At 39.6% G+C, this 17426-nt stretch overlaps 1 protein-coding gene across 3 annotated transcripts in view; it reads left to right on the forward strand.

The window, feature by feature from the left end:
* Positions 1-17426, forward strand: part of LOC138185673 (calmodulin) — an 86262-nt gene that overhangs the window by 12100 nt on the left and 56736 nt on the right. For 2 of the 3 annotated variants that reach the window (XM_069124807.1, XM_069124809.1), the window contains exon 2: positions 13336-13362. The exons of the other annotated variant lie outside the window; for it this stretch is intronic. In XM_069124807.1, coding sequence (XP_068980908.1) covers positions 13336-13362 — 27 coding nt within the window. The remainder of the gene's footprint in view (positions 1-13335; positions 13363-17426) is intronic. 3 annotated transcript variants of the gene reach the window in all.

The following is a 17426-nucleotide window of genomic DNA, read 5'->3' on the forward strand; positions in this document are numbered from 1 at the left end:
GAAATATGTTTACGAAGAATATTTTATTTTATATTTATATTTTATTATATTTAAAATAATATTATACTTCCACTATTGCTGTAAAGAACTTGGAGCAGTTCGAGTATAGCATATAAGCTTTATACTTTCGTACAAAAATGTTGGAAGAATATTTTCTTTATTTCTATACAAAACTTGAATTAGTTTGCCCATAAAAACTTTCATGGGGTTCCATTTTTCTTGCGAATAAAAATAGGAAAGGGTGAGAGTAAAAACAGATGGGAAAAGAAGGAATATTACTTATCGTTGCGTCTGATGATTTCAGAATTTTTACACAGCAAAACTCTACAGAATTGTACGCATAAGATTCTTGATTCATAATCCTCCAATATGTCGTGCAATTTTCCATCAAATTTCTTTACTATACTTTCCTCCCCGACTGCCATCGATTAGCGTAGGGTGGATTCACCCGGTTGGAAGATTCATAGATCAATTCCTGCGAAGATCCTTTGGGGAGTAGCGTGTTCACTCTCCCAATTCGCTAGCTGACCAGAGACGAGAATTTCAGGGCTCCTAAACTGATAGTAGCAGTTAGTTACTAAATATGTGCCCCTAATTAATCGATGTGTACGGTGAGGCTAGGGTGTTCATTAAATATGAGCGTTTGTTGTCTTGACCTGTTCATGGGTAGAAACATCACAATAGCAGGTTTGTAGTCGTATACTAGCCAGGAGCCCTTGATACATGGTATGTTAATGGTTGTATGGGATCGATATCGCTGGACGCATACGACGTGTCTCCGGGGGATACGAGAGGCGAATAGATAACTCGGAGGACCAGCGAAAGAAAAAGTCAAAGCAAGAACTTGGCCTACGGCTATCACTCTTTCACGTTGCAAAGAGCCGTGTTCATCCTGTATCTTGTGAATATTTTAAAATTGACTGTTCATTGACACATTGGCTGTTTGTTATATATCTTCAGACAAAATACAATTCTAATTATGATACATCATTCTCTTAAATTTTTGGGCGCAATTCTGCTCGTCATTATTCTCTATTATGAAATAAAACTTTGTTTTTGAAAACTGTGTTTAATAAATTTGACCAACTATCGGATTATTAATTCCATATTCTCTTATCAAGCTTACAAATAATTTTCACCATCTTTACTGCGTGTTCTGAATTGTTGTATCATACGAACCACATATTTCTGTTTCCTTAAAATCAATAATTTGATTCCAAAATCCTGAAGCATTCCTCGATGAAACTTTCGAAACTTACGAGATTCGTGGCAACCCGATCAACACTGAAATGGTGTGCAGAGCGCGGAAGTGGTAATACAGGCGCAATCGTCTTTTGAAATTACTCTCGTTTCATTCGATATCCTGACCGGATATCAATTTTTCCAACGATCGAGTTTAATTTCCGCCTTTCTATTCACTGGATTTATACGAACTTGGAGGTGACCAGAAGCTGCATCACAACAGCCTCCGTCATTTCGCATTTAAATTACCGCGTGTTTTAATACCAGTCGCCTCTGTTGTACGCGTTTCGAAGCGTATTTGCATGCAACGTCGATATACACAAGCGAAAGGTGCAGTGTTATCGCGGCACGTGTGGCTTCGACCAGCAAAGGTTCCAGATTAATATTCATTGGACGGTTTATTAAGAAAGAAATTGCTCTCGCGTACGGCTATACGTAAATTCAAAAATTATTCATACGATACTCGCGCTACGTTTTTCGTTCGTTTGAAGAAGCGAGATTCACGAGGCGGGTCAATGTTTCACAACTATAGGCGCGAGGAGCAATTAAGCTTGTTACGTTCTCGCGTGGATACTAACCGTTTACCATTGTTAAGGTGTCAAGGTTTTCCTCCACTCATTTTTTAAACACTTCTCGCTTCTTTTTGAGCAAACCTTTATCTGTCTTTTAATTATGCACGCGTGCAAAGGAACGACCTGTTCCTCGAGGATTTGTGGCGTTTACTGCAACTTGCACACAGACTTACGGAAATGTGTCAAGAAGATTTTATAGTAAACGTAGGACGTGTCTCTTACAAGATGATGGGTACATGTGGGCTGAAATTGAAGCGAGGCCAGAGAGATTTTATAGTTCAAAGTAAGTCGAATATCAGGTATAACACAATTCCATTGAGAGCTTCGTAAAAAGATTGGACGTTCAGCCTAACTTATATAAACACTTTACTTAACACAGTGATACAACAAAGAAGTAAATAAAAACGTTATGCAACTGGGTATCAAGAGAATTAAAGAGAATTTCATCGCTGTTGCAATTCTACTGCAATAATCAACAGCCGCGGCGGTTCGCTGCGGTCAGGAACAAGGTGAAACAGGTCATCTCTTAATTAATCTCGTAATTAACCTTCGTTGATGACATGGATATATTTGCGTGTCTACAAAAATGGGCGGAACTCTAGCACTCGTGTATGAGTGCGTTGTACGTGGGAGAAAGATGAAGTTACCGCATGGAGCAAGCTTATGGGCTGCTAGTCTGGATATCTCAACGAAGAGAGCTTTGCGTGACTGCAGCGTTGGGCGAAAGATATTTCAAATAAGGAATAAAAAGATAACGAATAAAAAGATATGTGTTATACGTTAATAACTCGTGAATAATTCGTCGTTGACGTTGTACGGGCCTGTTATTCTGTGCTCCTACATTCTGCACTCTTTTATTGCACTGGGTTGTTGGTATCGTGTTGTTGGCTTCCCACGTTGCATTTGGAGGCACCTGTGCACTAGTGACAGTTCTCGTCCAATTGGCCGACATGGTCACGAGCTATTAAATATTTTATTCACCGTCCTATTTCGTTTAAATTTTCTCTCTAGAAGCTCGCTTGTGTATGCTCGATTCTGTTGCCATCGTGACTCTTGTCTGACGGTGTATAATTACATCGTACGTTTTAGTGTATTTTCAAGCTTCCGCCAGTGGCTATCATTTCCTTACCGTATTCTTTCTTCCATTATGGTACCTCCCAAAAAGTTGTTATGCAAAGGCTACGTAACTTCTATCGTAAGCTCGGTTACACGCTCTTCCTGTGGAATTTCATCGCACTCGGGTTCAATATTCCTGGTCCGCTGTTCTCACCCACGGCAAGGAGACACGCTCCTCGATTACAGAGAACCGGCAACCACTGACGCCTTCGCCTGACATTAACAAGGGTCTGCTGAATAAAATCAGCGATGTCGTCAATTCAAAATTGAAAATAATCGAAGATGATTTCATGATTATTCCGTCAAACATCGTGGTGCTAAACAACACTGCAGAATATTAACGCTAGGGAGAATAAGCTCGAGTCGAATACGAAGAACCTGGAAGAAAGTATCGTGGATGAAATCGCACAGAGGATTTGAAGATCGCACAACCTGATCTTCTTCGATCTAGAAGAAAACACCTCGCAGTTGGACATGTGCCTCGTTAGAAATATTTTGGACACCATTTTGCTCGGTTCCTACGATCCCGAAGTTACCGTTAAACGTTTTGGCAGAAGTAGCTTCGATGGCAAAACCAAAGCAGCTTGCGTTACGTTCAATTTGCCCGATGTACCGCTCTCGATCCTGAAGAACAAAAATAAATGTCAGAATCACACAAGATCAAACGGTTAAACAACGTGCCTTGCAACAATCTAAGATCTGTGCTACATAGTATGAACGATAATTCAAAGACGAGTGGTACATATATTCGTACTGTACGTAGTATTGGTTACGCATAATTAAAAAATTACGGCTACTCCTCGTTAGCGTATCACCAAAACGTCGAGAGATCCTCGCGCTAATTGTAATTCTCGCGTCGTCCGATTGCTCGTTCTCGCCAATCATGCGACGTTATTGTTCTTGTTGAGACATAGCTGCAAGCTGGTATTTCATATGCGGAACCTGGTCTGATCGGATTCAGCGTTTACCGTCGCCATAGATTCAAGCTTTCAAGTAGTTCTTCGAGAGGCGGTAGTTCTGAGTGGCGTGTTATTGAGGTTGTTAACCTATATCCCGGTGACCATGAGTTTATACTTGGTGACTTCAACCTACCCTGTATTAAGTGGGCTGTAGTCAGATTCCACTTTTGAAAGCTGACTGCAATCAGAGAAGAATGTAGCATCATCGTTGGAATATTTGGTTGACAACCTGTGCCTCTGCGGCTTAATCCAGACGGACCACGTATTCAACTTTCCTGGTTCTTGCAATGTCAAATATTGTGTATCTATACAAAATTTGTTTTATTTAAAAATAATTTTTTTGTCTGTATAAAATTATTCATGAATAACGATTAAATTCCAGCAGTGTCTATTTCACACATGAATGCGAATGCTGCGTCGCACTGATAGATGTATCGATGCGTGTAATCCTGAGTTTGGCAATATCGGCAACATCAGTTACATCAAAGGCGAGCTGAACATGTTTGAGAACTTTGGCACTTCCTTCCTGTTAGCGTTCCTTTCGAACAGTTTGATTTCGATCGGTATCGCTAATCGGCAAATTACGCTTACTACAGTACAACGAATGAACGAGTAACGAATAAAGGATTAAGAAATTGCAAGCGAATAATGAATGAACGAATAACGAATGAAATGCGATCGCTTATGCGTTATTCGTATAAATAACTTGACTAATGTCCAATTCTGTGTGACTATATGTCCCTCGTGTATGCGGCCTAAAGTGCATCCCACCTGTTGCTAGGCCTATATCGCGCGATCTCTCACATTTTCAGCGTCCTACTCGAATCTTTGGCATTCCGCTGCTAACTGGCGCCGTGCTTTATTTCCGCCCACAGGGGATCGAATTATCCAGGTAAATGACCGTCCTTTTCCTCTGAATTCGCCGGTCAGGATTCCGTTTTATCGATGGGATGCTCGCGATACGAGGAAAAATTAATTTCGCGCCACGACACCTACTCCTACGGAACCACCGTGATTAATGACACCACCTGTCCCGTTGGCTGTCTCCGCTAAAAAATGAAGCCAACCAGTGAATTTTTTCCCTATTCATTCTACCACTGCTTTAAATAATGGAGGATTCGAAACGAGAAATTCTTCAATGATATTTTATCTTTCATTGATGCGACAAGTAGCGGGATACCTGCTGATCTTCGATCAAACGATAATCGAGCATAAGTTATTTGAAAAGTGATTGATCGATCAGAAATCAACGAAAGATATGAACAGGCTGCGAACTAATGAAAACTCAGGGAATCCTGCATACAAATGAAACAGCATAATCGAAGATTCGTTTTAACCATTGAATATTTCAAACAGTATTCTACTTTGGATATTTTACACCCTTTTGTATAGTATGTATATTTTTCTACGATTATTTGGATTTCTCTAATTGTCTGACACTTGTGAATAAAAATATACGTGATAGAATTGAGACAATAATAATAGGAACAACAGGTACAAGTAGAATCGTACAGTTGCAATCAGACGAAGCAGGAGCGTCAAGCAAATCTTCAGACACAAACTACTTTAACAGACAGCTTGTTCCAACAGATATGGATGGATAAAAATGAAACACGAAATAATATTTTATGGACTGTACCAATCGATTTGTGGATTTTCGTGCAAAACAATATAATCGTGCTGCGAGTATTGTTGATATTTTACTGCGAGTGTTATTCCGGTTATCGTTCGCTACCAGATTTTCAAGAAAACGAAAGCTGAACGTTTATGTTGTCAGAGCTTGTGCCAGTTTTACCGCTGGAGTGGTTATAAATTGATAGACTTAGAATTGTCGCGCTTCTTTAAATATACACGGAAGCTCTTTGGCGAAGTTAAACGTAATATTTGCTCTCTGCTTTACTTCCCGCGAGCAACCAGCAGGATCCTCCAGTTTGCCAACGCGATACCGCGACGTACTATTCTCAAAAAAAAAAAAAAATAAGAGTGGAACGGAAATTACGTTCGTTCGAAACATTGCAAATTCCTCGGTAAATCTCGAAAAAGTTCCTATCTAACGGCGATAATAAACGTCAGCCGACGGATTCGAAAGCTTTAAACGATGTTGCGAGCTAGTCGTGCATCACTTCGTATTTTTCAAACGAAAATTCACTGCTCAGGTGTTTAAGAAACGGCACGAAACGAACAGCGTAATTGCTGGAAATTACGTTGGAACACTTTCGGAAGTTCGCTCGCCGTGCAAGCACTCGAAAGAGCCACGAGGATTGGAAAAGATCATTAAGCGCATTAATTGCGCGGTCATTAGTCAAACGACGATGCTTCAATAGCGACTACGAATCGCGAAATGAAGCCAATTTCTCTCAAACAGCATACTTGGACAGTTTTATGTCGGCCGAAATGTTCCTGGGTGCAAATTGCCGAATTTTAGTGAAGTTTATTCATGACGTGGTACTCGTAAAAATATTTCACACGTATTTTTTCCTACGTGCCGACATTCATATTGAAACAACGCCCAAGGGAGGGTTGGAAACATGTTTCACGGAATATTTCGCAAACCATTAGGTCTAGGAAAATGCTTCAAATATAAAAATTGCTTGCTTTCAAACAATTTCGTGAACATTCACAGTTCAGTGTGTTAACGATAAACGGCACAATTCGATAGCCAACAATTTCATATAAGAATAACCTGACACATACCGTTTCTCGGAATTTCTTGACGTTCATTTTTTATCTAATTTTGTTTCCCTATTTTCATAAGAAATTTCATTAAAACCAATGAGCGATCCTGTATCCCGGGCCCCTTTATCCCAAGTTTGAAAGTCTCGAAGCAAAGGCTACGTAGCTCAATCTCATTTGCCGTCGTATTTGTAATGAAGTTTCAGCGAGTTATCAAGCTACCATAGCAAGAAACCCAGGGCATCGAGCGGTTGCTAGGGGAACCAGTCACACGTGTCGGCGACTGACGGAAGCTGAGTAACTTGACACGCGTACAGACATTTGTTTCCTTTCCCTTGAAAAGTTTGCCACGGTGAAAGTCATCAAGGAGATTATTAACTTTTGTTCGTTCCTTTAATAAACCCTTGAAACTCTCGAAGTTTTAACGAATCGCAAACTCGATCTGGCGGGGAAAAAAAAGGACGTAATTAGTGCATTTTTATCTAACACGAAGGATATTCTACGAAAGTTTCATTAGAAAGTACTAACAATTGACGATCAGCATTTGAAAAGTCTATCTTGATGTTTTCATACGAAAATCCCTAAATGCATGCACGATACAACGAACGTGTTAATAACGCGAAACGTACGAAACTTCGACGAGAACATCCCCTAAACGCTGAATCGCTGAATTAAACACAGGTTTCATCGATCTAGACATTCGCGGCTTCTATTTTGAACGCAACTCGCACCGGTTTTAAACAACTTCCGCTTAAACGTAATACAGAATGTTTCGTAACAATCGAAATATACATACACACTTCGATGCTTAAAGCTACAACTCAGATGGATTCGGGGATTAAAGTGAACGAGACAATTTGTGGCAAATGGTAATGGTTGAACGGTGAATACATATTTCAAGGTGACGTGGATTAGCATCTTATTTGAAAAGGGAAGATGATATCTTCTCTACAGTTATAGGAGAATTATATGAAGGTTTCTCGAATCTCAATTTTCATTGTTGATCTTCTGGTGATCGAATCTTTTTAACTCGTGCGAAAAATTACTTTTCTCTCAGTGATTAGTATTTTCGTAGGAAGTTTTACAAAGACCTTGTAAAGAATCGTGTCTTGAATATTATGTTTAAATAATGCCAGAGTCTGTGAAATAATAGGGGCTGCTGCTATGAGAAACAGCGTAACGATAGAACAAGTAGAAGGACAGCGACGATATTAACGACGGACTTCTCTGGCCGTTTATCGAGTAGAGGCTAGATAAATATCTAACTGCACAACGTTATGTGCGGCCGGTGACACTGACAAAGTGGCTGTTCCACTTTTCAGTGGACTAAGGGCGTAGTTGCAAGTACAGAGAGACGCCATCGCGACAAGACAGAGAACCGAACGGAAGGACGACACAAAGACTTGGGAATTATTACGCGATATCACGATTATGAGATTCGTTGGGTCGCGCTGTATTCGAAAACACATAATATTTTCTCATCACTTTGTATTGCTTAGTTTTTCTTTCTTCAAGCTTACAAGAAATTCTTAATTATTGAGTTGATAACTAAGTGATTGCGGATTTCGTCATTAGGTGGTATCGACACTTAGTTGCCAATCCAATAAAACGTTATCTCAAACGCTATCTTCTTGGAAATGAAATTTACAGGAGAAAATAATAGAAACAATTCTTATGTGTGTATGTGTGTATATGATAATAAACTTTCAAAATCAGTTTTATCGGAAACGGAGCGCCCTATGAAAAAATTCCATTCTACACCTTCGATTTCTCCATTGACGTACACGATAACTTCCTTTTGCGATCAGGCAACCATTTAAAAACACCAGCATGCGTGGGTCGCACCGATAAGAAGTTACACAATCCCGTTTTATAAGACCTACGCAACATCCTATCGAACGAGGTGTCGGAGAATAGTGGATAAATAATTGCGGTCACGTGAGTCGATGAAAGTTGCCGGGATTTTGATGTACGAGCTTTCGCGGGCTGGTCACGGAAAGCAATCTAGCCGGAATAAGCTTTCTCTCACCGCTTTGGAGAAACAGAACGGAACACTCGAGGAAATATCAATCGCGTTGCCGACAGAAAGGGTCGAGCTTCTCACCACTTACGTGGATCTACTCCAGACCGAGAGTTTGCGGACGAAGCTTTTTCCAAGCGAAATAGGGAGGCGGGCATTTAAAAGAAATTTCCTGATATTTTCATGTTCCGACGATTTAGAATGCAGGCAAATTATGTGGAATTGCCACGAAATTTTCGTCCCATGGCGATGACAATTAAGAAGTACGAGCGTTGGAGAATATACCGGACAAATGATGTTGTATTATACCTTGTATCGATCCTTGATAGGAAATTGAAACTTTGCCGGATAAGTTACCGCCTCGCCGAGGTACAGGAGACTCTGCAATTGTGTATCGGTCGTCGAGCACTTTGTAATAGACAGCAGCTTTATGGTTGACTTTACCACTTGCCAGGCGTAATTGCTAATCGCGCGGTCCATTCACATTTTAAAACAGTAGACTATAAATATTCTTTTTCTTCTACGATTATTATTCACAGTTTCACACGCAAGGTCGTGTATCAATTATCGAATATTGTTCCTGAACACGAGGAATTCTATTTGAAATATTACTTGGCCCTCTGGAGACGTCGTATTTCCTCGCTCGATAGGATAAAATTCCTTTTCGTATGCATCTAGGTAAACGTAGAAGGATCTTTATGGTGAATGCATACGGCAAAGTAGAAGTACACTCTGATTCAAAAATCCTAGAAAATCTTTCATCTTTAATCTTTTGATAGCGGTGAAGCGAAGAAGAATTCAGAATGAATAATTTAGAGAGTAATCATTATTTTCTAGTATTTCTGTAGTGCGATATAAAATACATGTTCTTAACGTTGTGCAGGAAATATGTATTAATAATTATGTCACGTATGACGACCTTTAAGATGTGAAATTTATTACGCTATATTTACACGTTTTATTTATACCGTGAAAAAGGTTAATAAAACCCCAGCATTTGATGTAGATAATGAAACGTTAATGGATTAGCGCCTACTTCTTTTATTGCATAAAATATCAAGTTAAGTGATATTTTGATCGATTTGGTAAATTGGAAATGTCGAAAAAGTGTCAACGCTAGAAACATTATCCCTTCCAATTTATCTTAGAATTTACTACTATTATTTCTATCTTTTTGCAGCGAATGAATTCGTAGAAGTACAGCACTGCTCAAAGTTATTAGGATAGCTGATATTCAGGACAAATTAAATATTTTTCATTGTCGAACGTTAATCATGTACATGTATAATGAAATTAAGAAATTTCGAAAAAATTCAACTACTTGATCGGTTACGTCTCTAAGAGACTCGTTATTAAACCTGTCGCGAAAGTTCTGCGCGAGAATGTACATACCTAGCGATGCACGGAGTAGAGTGTCGAAATTCTTTGAAGATTCTCGGGGAAAAAGAAGAACGAGGGAACGTGAAAGCGGGAAAACGCGAAGACACGGGCATGGGAAATTTTGTCTGAGAAGGTTCCAAAGCCTGGAGAGAGCTGGAACTCGCACGCGACCCTTGACATTACCTGCCCTACATAAATGACCCAGATCCCCATGACTCCGTTCTTGCAATTTCTACTGGACAATAGTGTGATCCAATAACGACCATAGAACGCCATAGTCGATGATGATTGCTTGATTCGCGCCAGCTACTAACGAACTGATGCTAATAATTCCATGAGAAGGAATCCCAAAGTCGAGAGAAACTCTCTAGGGTCTCCCTTAACGCAATTTATTTGGGAGAATTTCTCGGAAGAATTTCGTTTGCGCGAACAAGGGAGCCGGTTGATGGTGAGAATTTACTTCTTGACCGAGCCACTTGCTTGTAATTCTCTTTCGTCGATCGAAACGTCGAATACAAAGGGAATACGTGAAATTGCGCGTCTTCCTTTAAATCTCGCTAGAAAGTCTCGTTCGAATTACGTCAAGTAACCTGAAGCTGCTTTGTTTATTTCGACTATTAATATATTTATAATCGAAATATTTTTTCAAGTTTCTACCCTTGTTCTCGTTAGTTTAGTTGTTTATCGTCGAGTCTCTTGGACTCGAGAAACTCGACTAATTCGAACGAAGCTTAACTGCTTTAATTCGAAAGCAACTTGAAGTTAAGAAACTCGAGTTCACGTAGTCGAAACATATACTGAAGCAAACTATCTTGTAACTTTTATATACTCTTTCGAATTAGTTTCATGCTTTATGTATAATTGTGTCTCGTTACAATGCTGCTTTAAAGTGTTTTGTATAACCCGTACGATATACATATACGTAAAAAGTGCTCGAACACTACTTTGCTGAAACAATGTAACTCGACTAATCCGAACGAGGCTTAAGGTAGGATTTACCATGGAGGAAACGTCGAAAGCTCGATAAACAAAAACAAGCTCGTGGCTGGGATTCATTTTCATTCTGCCGCGATCGCGTTCTCTTCCCTCAATCTCCCCATCTCCCCGGAGTAAACTAGCACACCAGAAAGCTCGCCGGAAGGTAATAACGCGGAACTCGTTTCGCAATAAATTCACCGCCGATTCGAAACACGTGTCCCGCGCACGACAAGTCCGGCAAACTAAGACATTTCGTGTTTTCCACCTTCGATGGTAGCTGATGGATTCCTTTTGATATCCGAAGTCTTTTATTTCACACTTCGTTCTTAGACAAAGGGGGTTCGGGTTTCTTTCGTTCTTCCGTTTTCACGGGTACAACGTTAATGCGAGAAAATTCAGTATTTCCTTGGCAAGAGCGCAAAGCGTGGTACAAACGCGAAAGGAGCGCGTTAAGGGTCGCTTTTCTTTGCTCGTCTCGCGAAATTTTCTCGTCCTATTGCCCCGTTGAACGAGATTTCGCGCTCTGCCGACTGGCGTCACACGGAAATTTCATGGTCGTACGGGTTTCGTGTATCTTGCCTCGGTTTTCCATTGAAACGACATCAGCCGGTTTCCATGGTGATTCCCGGATATGAAGCGGCTCGTAAAATCAATGGAACGAAGTCAAGCGACCGGTAGTCGGCTGGAAGTAATTACGGTATCAGGAACAACGAAATCAGTTGATTTGCACGGACTAAACTTTTTTGTAGGCCGGTCTCGATGACAGCCTCCTTTACGCGGATATTTATCGAGTGTGTCCCGCTCGATGTGTTTCAAAAAGTTGTTTCGTTAGCGGGGAAATAGGGTCGCTTTTTGAACCAACTTCATTTTTTTTTTTTTTTGTTTTTCACCTCTTTTTTTTTATACCCCTTATTGTATAGCTATTGGACCAGTCGATTCGTTCACGAGCTCTGAGGCAAATAAAAGCGCGATTTTACATTTTAATCTCGACGACCGCCAGAGGGTTGGGGTTAATACGTCCGCTTTGAAAGTAAATTGGCTTTCCTGTTGATCGCAGGATTCATTGGTAATCGCGCGCAAACCTAAATAATGATGGGTCGAAGGGAAAATTCAAGTGAAGTTAATCAAGATACCGGAAAAATTTCTCTTTTCAGCGAGACGAGACCAGACGAGTAGCAGTGAAATATGAACACTTTTATCAGCGCCTCTTTTCGCTCCGTGTTTCGCTTATTTTCCACGCCTCTCTGCTTCCAAAGATTTTTTTTTTATTAACAGGACTACCAGATAAATGCGTATTCGAGCGATTTGAACGCAGCAAAGAACTAGACGACTCTGTCAACCACGTCGGCCACGCTCTTGAAAATCCTATCGGGATTAAACGGCGACCATATTTTCCCTTGTATTTATGGTGATTCACGCGACCCCGTCAGCTGGCTGCATTTGTGTGCATGCAGTCTCATATAATAGACAATGCAGCATCACATGTACAAGCCAATCTCGAATGGAACACGCGTGCGCACAATGGTCGCTACTACTATTTCGACATACCAACACTAAGTACGCGGGCCAAGGCTCGCGGTTTATCCAATTACCGCGGATCCAGGCAAAATGTGGAGTAGTCGAAAGTTGGGAAGATCGCGTCGCGTTTCCTTCGCGTTACTTTGCGAGCTTGTCAGCCAAATTTTGCAAGAAAGACAGAATCTTAAGGACGCCACGCAATTTTCCAAACAGAGACCGATGTCTCGATGAATTTACATGACTCACGAAAGTATGTCGACACTTTTACGAATACATAGTTAAAACTAAGAATCATAAATCACATGTAAATTGGTCTTTCGAGAACTCGAACTTAATTATGCTCTTTATCACGATTATGCGTTTCAACTTCTAAATAAATTATCCACTCAATTTCGTAGTTAACTGAGTCGTAACTTTTCTGTCTGCCGAGATACGTTTTCATAATCTGAAAAAAATATATTGGATTTTCCAGTTCGTATTTATTTCCAACTGTAACCGATATACCAATTATCAATTATAACGGTGAAATAATCGTGAAATTTCGAAATATACATACTTCGTATAATATACATATATTGACAAAAGATTTTTCCAACAATTGGAATATTCTCGTGAGCTAGCGTATGTAAATTTGTTCGAGAAACGATGACGTTCAGAATTTCTTAGAGATTTTACACATACAAACTGAAAACTGGAAAAGAATAGAAGCTGGGTCATTCTGCATGCGCCGCGCGCAGACGATCGACATCCTTCCACTTGTTTGTCTTTTCTCACGGTCTTTTCCTGTTTCTAACACGCATTCATACATACCATTCTCTTTTATGATTCTATCTCTACCTGTCTGTATAATATTCTTTCTTGTGTTTCTATTGCACAGGCGCATCGCGGGCCGGCTGTCGTGCAGGTACAAATTTCCACGCAAAAATTCCAAATTCTCTGCACAAAGACACCTTAGGCGTCTATAGTTTATCTTATTGTTAGTCTCTTTCAGCTAGAATGCGCCCCATTCGGGGGATCAGTAGCACTTACTTAGTTACGTAGACGTCGCAAGACGGTTCATCCCTGTCTCGCTGTTAGTAGAGAGCGAAACAAAGCTTCTTAGCATTATCAATTATCTATTTATCAACTAAACATTATCGAGATATCCTATTAGCAAGACTGTTTACAGATAGATCGCTTTCATTCGACACCTATTGCGATAGCTGAAACACTGAATGCGTAGTGTTTTTGCGTTACGTTTTATTCGGATCTTTTCAAATTATATTCAAATTTAACACGCGAAAGAAGAGTAAAAAAGAAAAAAAAACGGTAGGGTGATTCGAGATTTTGTTCATTGCAAATCGGCAATTTCGTATCGACGAGTTACTCCGACTCGCCGATGTGTCTCTCGAATTAGAAAGATTACGTTTCGTTGATCCCGCGTACAGCATGAAAAATTCGATGATGCATGAACATTTTTCACCTAGTCCGCATGTCTCGTTTGTGTTCGATGCGTTTTACTATCGTTAGTACCATGAAACGCCACTTTAGTGCGATGCAAGAACAAGTTCGAGAAAGCTCGAGCGGAATTTTTTTTAACCCTAAACCATTCTCTTTTGTAGGTAAGTGAACCGCTCGCTCGATGAAGCAGTAATCCGATCGGTAAGTCAGTTTTTCTTGGAAACTTTACGAGTTCACGCGAAAGCTCGATGCGCTTGTAGTCGGTACAACAGAGCTGTCGGAAAGCTCCGTCCAATGGTATACCGACAGCGTCGGTACTTTGCTCGATCTATACTACTTGCGCCGTATTTATCGTCCGAACTCCTTACTAGTTTCCTGCCATGATCGTTGACGATATGTTTAGTAATTTCATGCGACTTCAAGAAGGCTGTTCCCATGCACCGATGCTTAATAATCGCTAATAATAGCAGGAAGACTTAATCAAAATATACAATCTTATCCATAGAAAACAAATACCGACCATTCAGTGGTTTTAATTAGGCGATTTGAACACGCTTCGTTTATTTAAACAAAACCAGTTAGTGCTCGATTAAATAAACTTCTGTCGACTGAATTCATTTGCCTGAACTACAATTATATTAGCGAAAAATTGTGAATAGTAAGGGGAATCAGTATGATTTTATTATATGAACTACTTGTCCTGCGATAGGTCCACGATGTTCAGTAGACGGCAAGTCCATTTTTATCCTTTTCGACGATTGAATTAAATATATCTCTTACACTCCTTAGTAGCAAATCGCAGAGGGCGTAAGAAACACTCTGATTTTTTTCAAGCTCGATATTCCAGAACGTAAGGCACGAGATTCTATGACAGGTTTATCGTGTATTTAGTTAACGAGCTTAAGTATATAGAATTGAACATATATAGATTGAAACGAAATGTATGCAAATTTCACAAAATGAAAGAGAGATCAATTTCCGATCGATACATAGAGAACGTAAATGATCGTATTTCTCTGTACTTGCTTCGTGTTCGCTCACGTTCCCGGAAAATCACCATGGATAATTTAGCGATTTCAACGAACTTGACTATCGACAGGCATGTTATACAAATAACTGTTGTCGACACGAGTTACAGATATTTTATTACATATCGATTTGAAAAAGTCGATACAAGTCCGCTCTGTTTAACCTGTATTCCTTTTACCTAACATTTATGCGTCGATGCGACAGTCGATGGAATTCGAGAAAACGTAAATAATACGATTAATGTTATATTCTCAAAAGAATACAATCAAATACAGTCGTGAATAAAAATACATGGACAGGTAGTAGAAATAGATATCGATAAAGTTCTCTTAAATACAGCTTCCATACATAAAACTAAATATCAATTCCAATTATTTATTAAATAATCTATGCGCTATAAGGATATGTAATATTTAGAAGCTAACCATATGTATGAAAGTATAGTACTACTAATTCGATTAAATTTCATTGATACCTACTTCCAGTATCTGCCCACTTGTTTTTGTCTCAAGTGTATATATCAAGTTGTCCCAAAAGTTTCTTTCGCTTTATAAGGAAATAATAGATGCACATTTTTTCTTTTATATTATTCTATTGAATTATGTACGATCCGTTTTGTCCAATCCAATAGAACGTTCATTGACAGAACATTACGATATGATCCATTTTGTTCTATTGAATTGGACAAAATGGATCATACGAATATACCAAGCCAAGTAGTAACCATGCGGTCGTCTGACCATCGCGGGCTAATACTACTGTCACCGTATCGCTCGACATAAAATATTCATTTCTGCGTAGAGGAAAAAGCGTTTCCGTGCCAAGGTCGCGTGCCAGGTCAGTTCAACGATGGTCTCGCGCTTCTCCATGTGATTCAACAGATATACACGCGCGCGATCGTTGCGATTCGCACGATTGAGCGGACAGACGCGTGAAAAAGTGAGCAACCGCTCGAGCCGAATTGCGTTAGGTCGTTGAGCCAGACGATCGTCTTTTTGCGGGGCTAAAAAAATTTTTTGATAAACGCCACGAAGACTCGCGTGCCTTCTTAGATAAAGTCACGCCGCATAAATCAGCGGGGCCGGTGATCTTTCTCCTAGTTTCTTATCGCGGCTTCAAATCCGAGCGGCTAGTGGAGCGCACCCGGCGCAGCAGAAAGAACATTCCGAGGAGCACACCGAGCTATTATTCCAAGCGCAACTGGCACCGGTATTATTGGAAAGCTGCGCGTTCAACATGCATAGAATTTCCAGAGGTGTCGTTCGAACGGTCAATTAGAATTCGCGAGGAATCTCTACCGTTTACTCCGCGTTAGAATCGCGATCGAATTGTCGAATTCCCAAAGCGCAAAAGTATTCGAACAGTTGTAGGAACCTTTTGCGAATGTATTGTGCGTGTTGCGCGGAACATTTCGATATTTCGTTAACGTTATAAAGAGACCAGACTATTGTCATTGTATTGGTGAAGTCTGAATCGAAACGAGTTTCACTGAGATTACATAAATACATATTTAAACGGTCAATTATTTATTATATTAACAAGTCTCTCTTTTGAGCGCTTATTATATATTTAAGACGTCTAAATATATGTTTGCAATAAATGTAGCTTTTATATATATTTTTAGGTTCGTTTCGAATTCAACCAATACAGGCATCACGGACGTATCTCATTACGCTGTTAATAAAATATCAAAATGTTTTACAATCGTGCATACAATATATGCACAAAAGTTATTCATATACATGTTCAAACATTTTAACGAATCACTGTGTTTGTCTGTCTCTGCGATTTTATGTCTAGGATATAATTTGTATATCAATCATAAATTGTATTTTAAACTTCGTTACTTGCTTTTAATATTTTAATTGGCTGTTGAGAAGAAGAGAGATTATTTTAGAAAAGGGGAATTGTATCGTATTTCTATAATCTTACACCGAGCGAGAATTACTAGTGGTTTTGACGTCAAATAATCGAGAGACCGTTTACCTTTGATTCTATTCACTTGTAATCGTTTTGCATTGCACATTGTTACGTGTATGAGCTAAGGGAATATTAATGTATCAATTGCGAGCATAAGAATTGTACGTTCCGTTGCATTCATCTTATCCGAGGATTAGATAAACGTAATTTGTTTTCCCAAAGACACAGCTGCATTTGGTTTAACCACACTCTTATTGAATTTATGATGAAGTTGTACGGGTTCTACCGCGTACCATATGAGTACGTAGCCGAGAATTTTATTTTCCTCAATAACGAGGTAGTTTAAAGCGGCCACTTTTCAATTCGCGAAAGAGTTTATGATCCACTGGTATCCCCAATTTTAATATTTTTCGCTTTCTACCGTAATCTCTCGGGAACCGTAAAAATATCCCTAGCCATTGTTTCTACGTAAACGCCTCGTAAATGGAATAGGAAAATTAATAGTTAATTTCACCGACATCTTTGTTGCTTCGCTCCTTTGAAATTTATTCTCGTAGCTAAACAGGCGTTTTAATTCCA

Source organism: Bombus flavifrons, chromosome 12, assembly GCF_040668555.2.
Source record: "Bombus flavifrons isolate JBK064 chromosome 12, iyBomFlav1_principal, whole genome shotgun sequence".
In the NCBI taxonomy this organism is placed as follows: Eukaryota; Metazoa; Arthropoda; class Insecta; order Hymenoptera; family Apidae; genus Bombus; species Bombus flavifrons.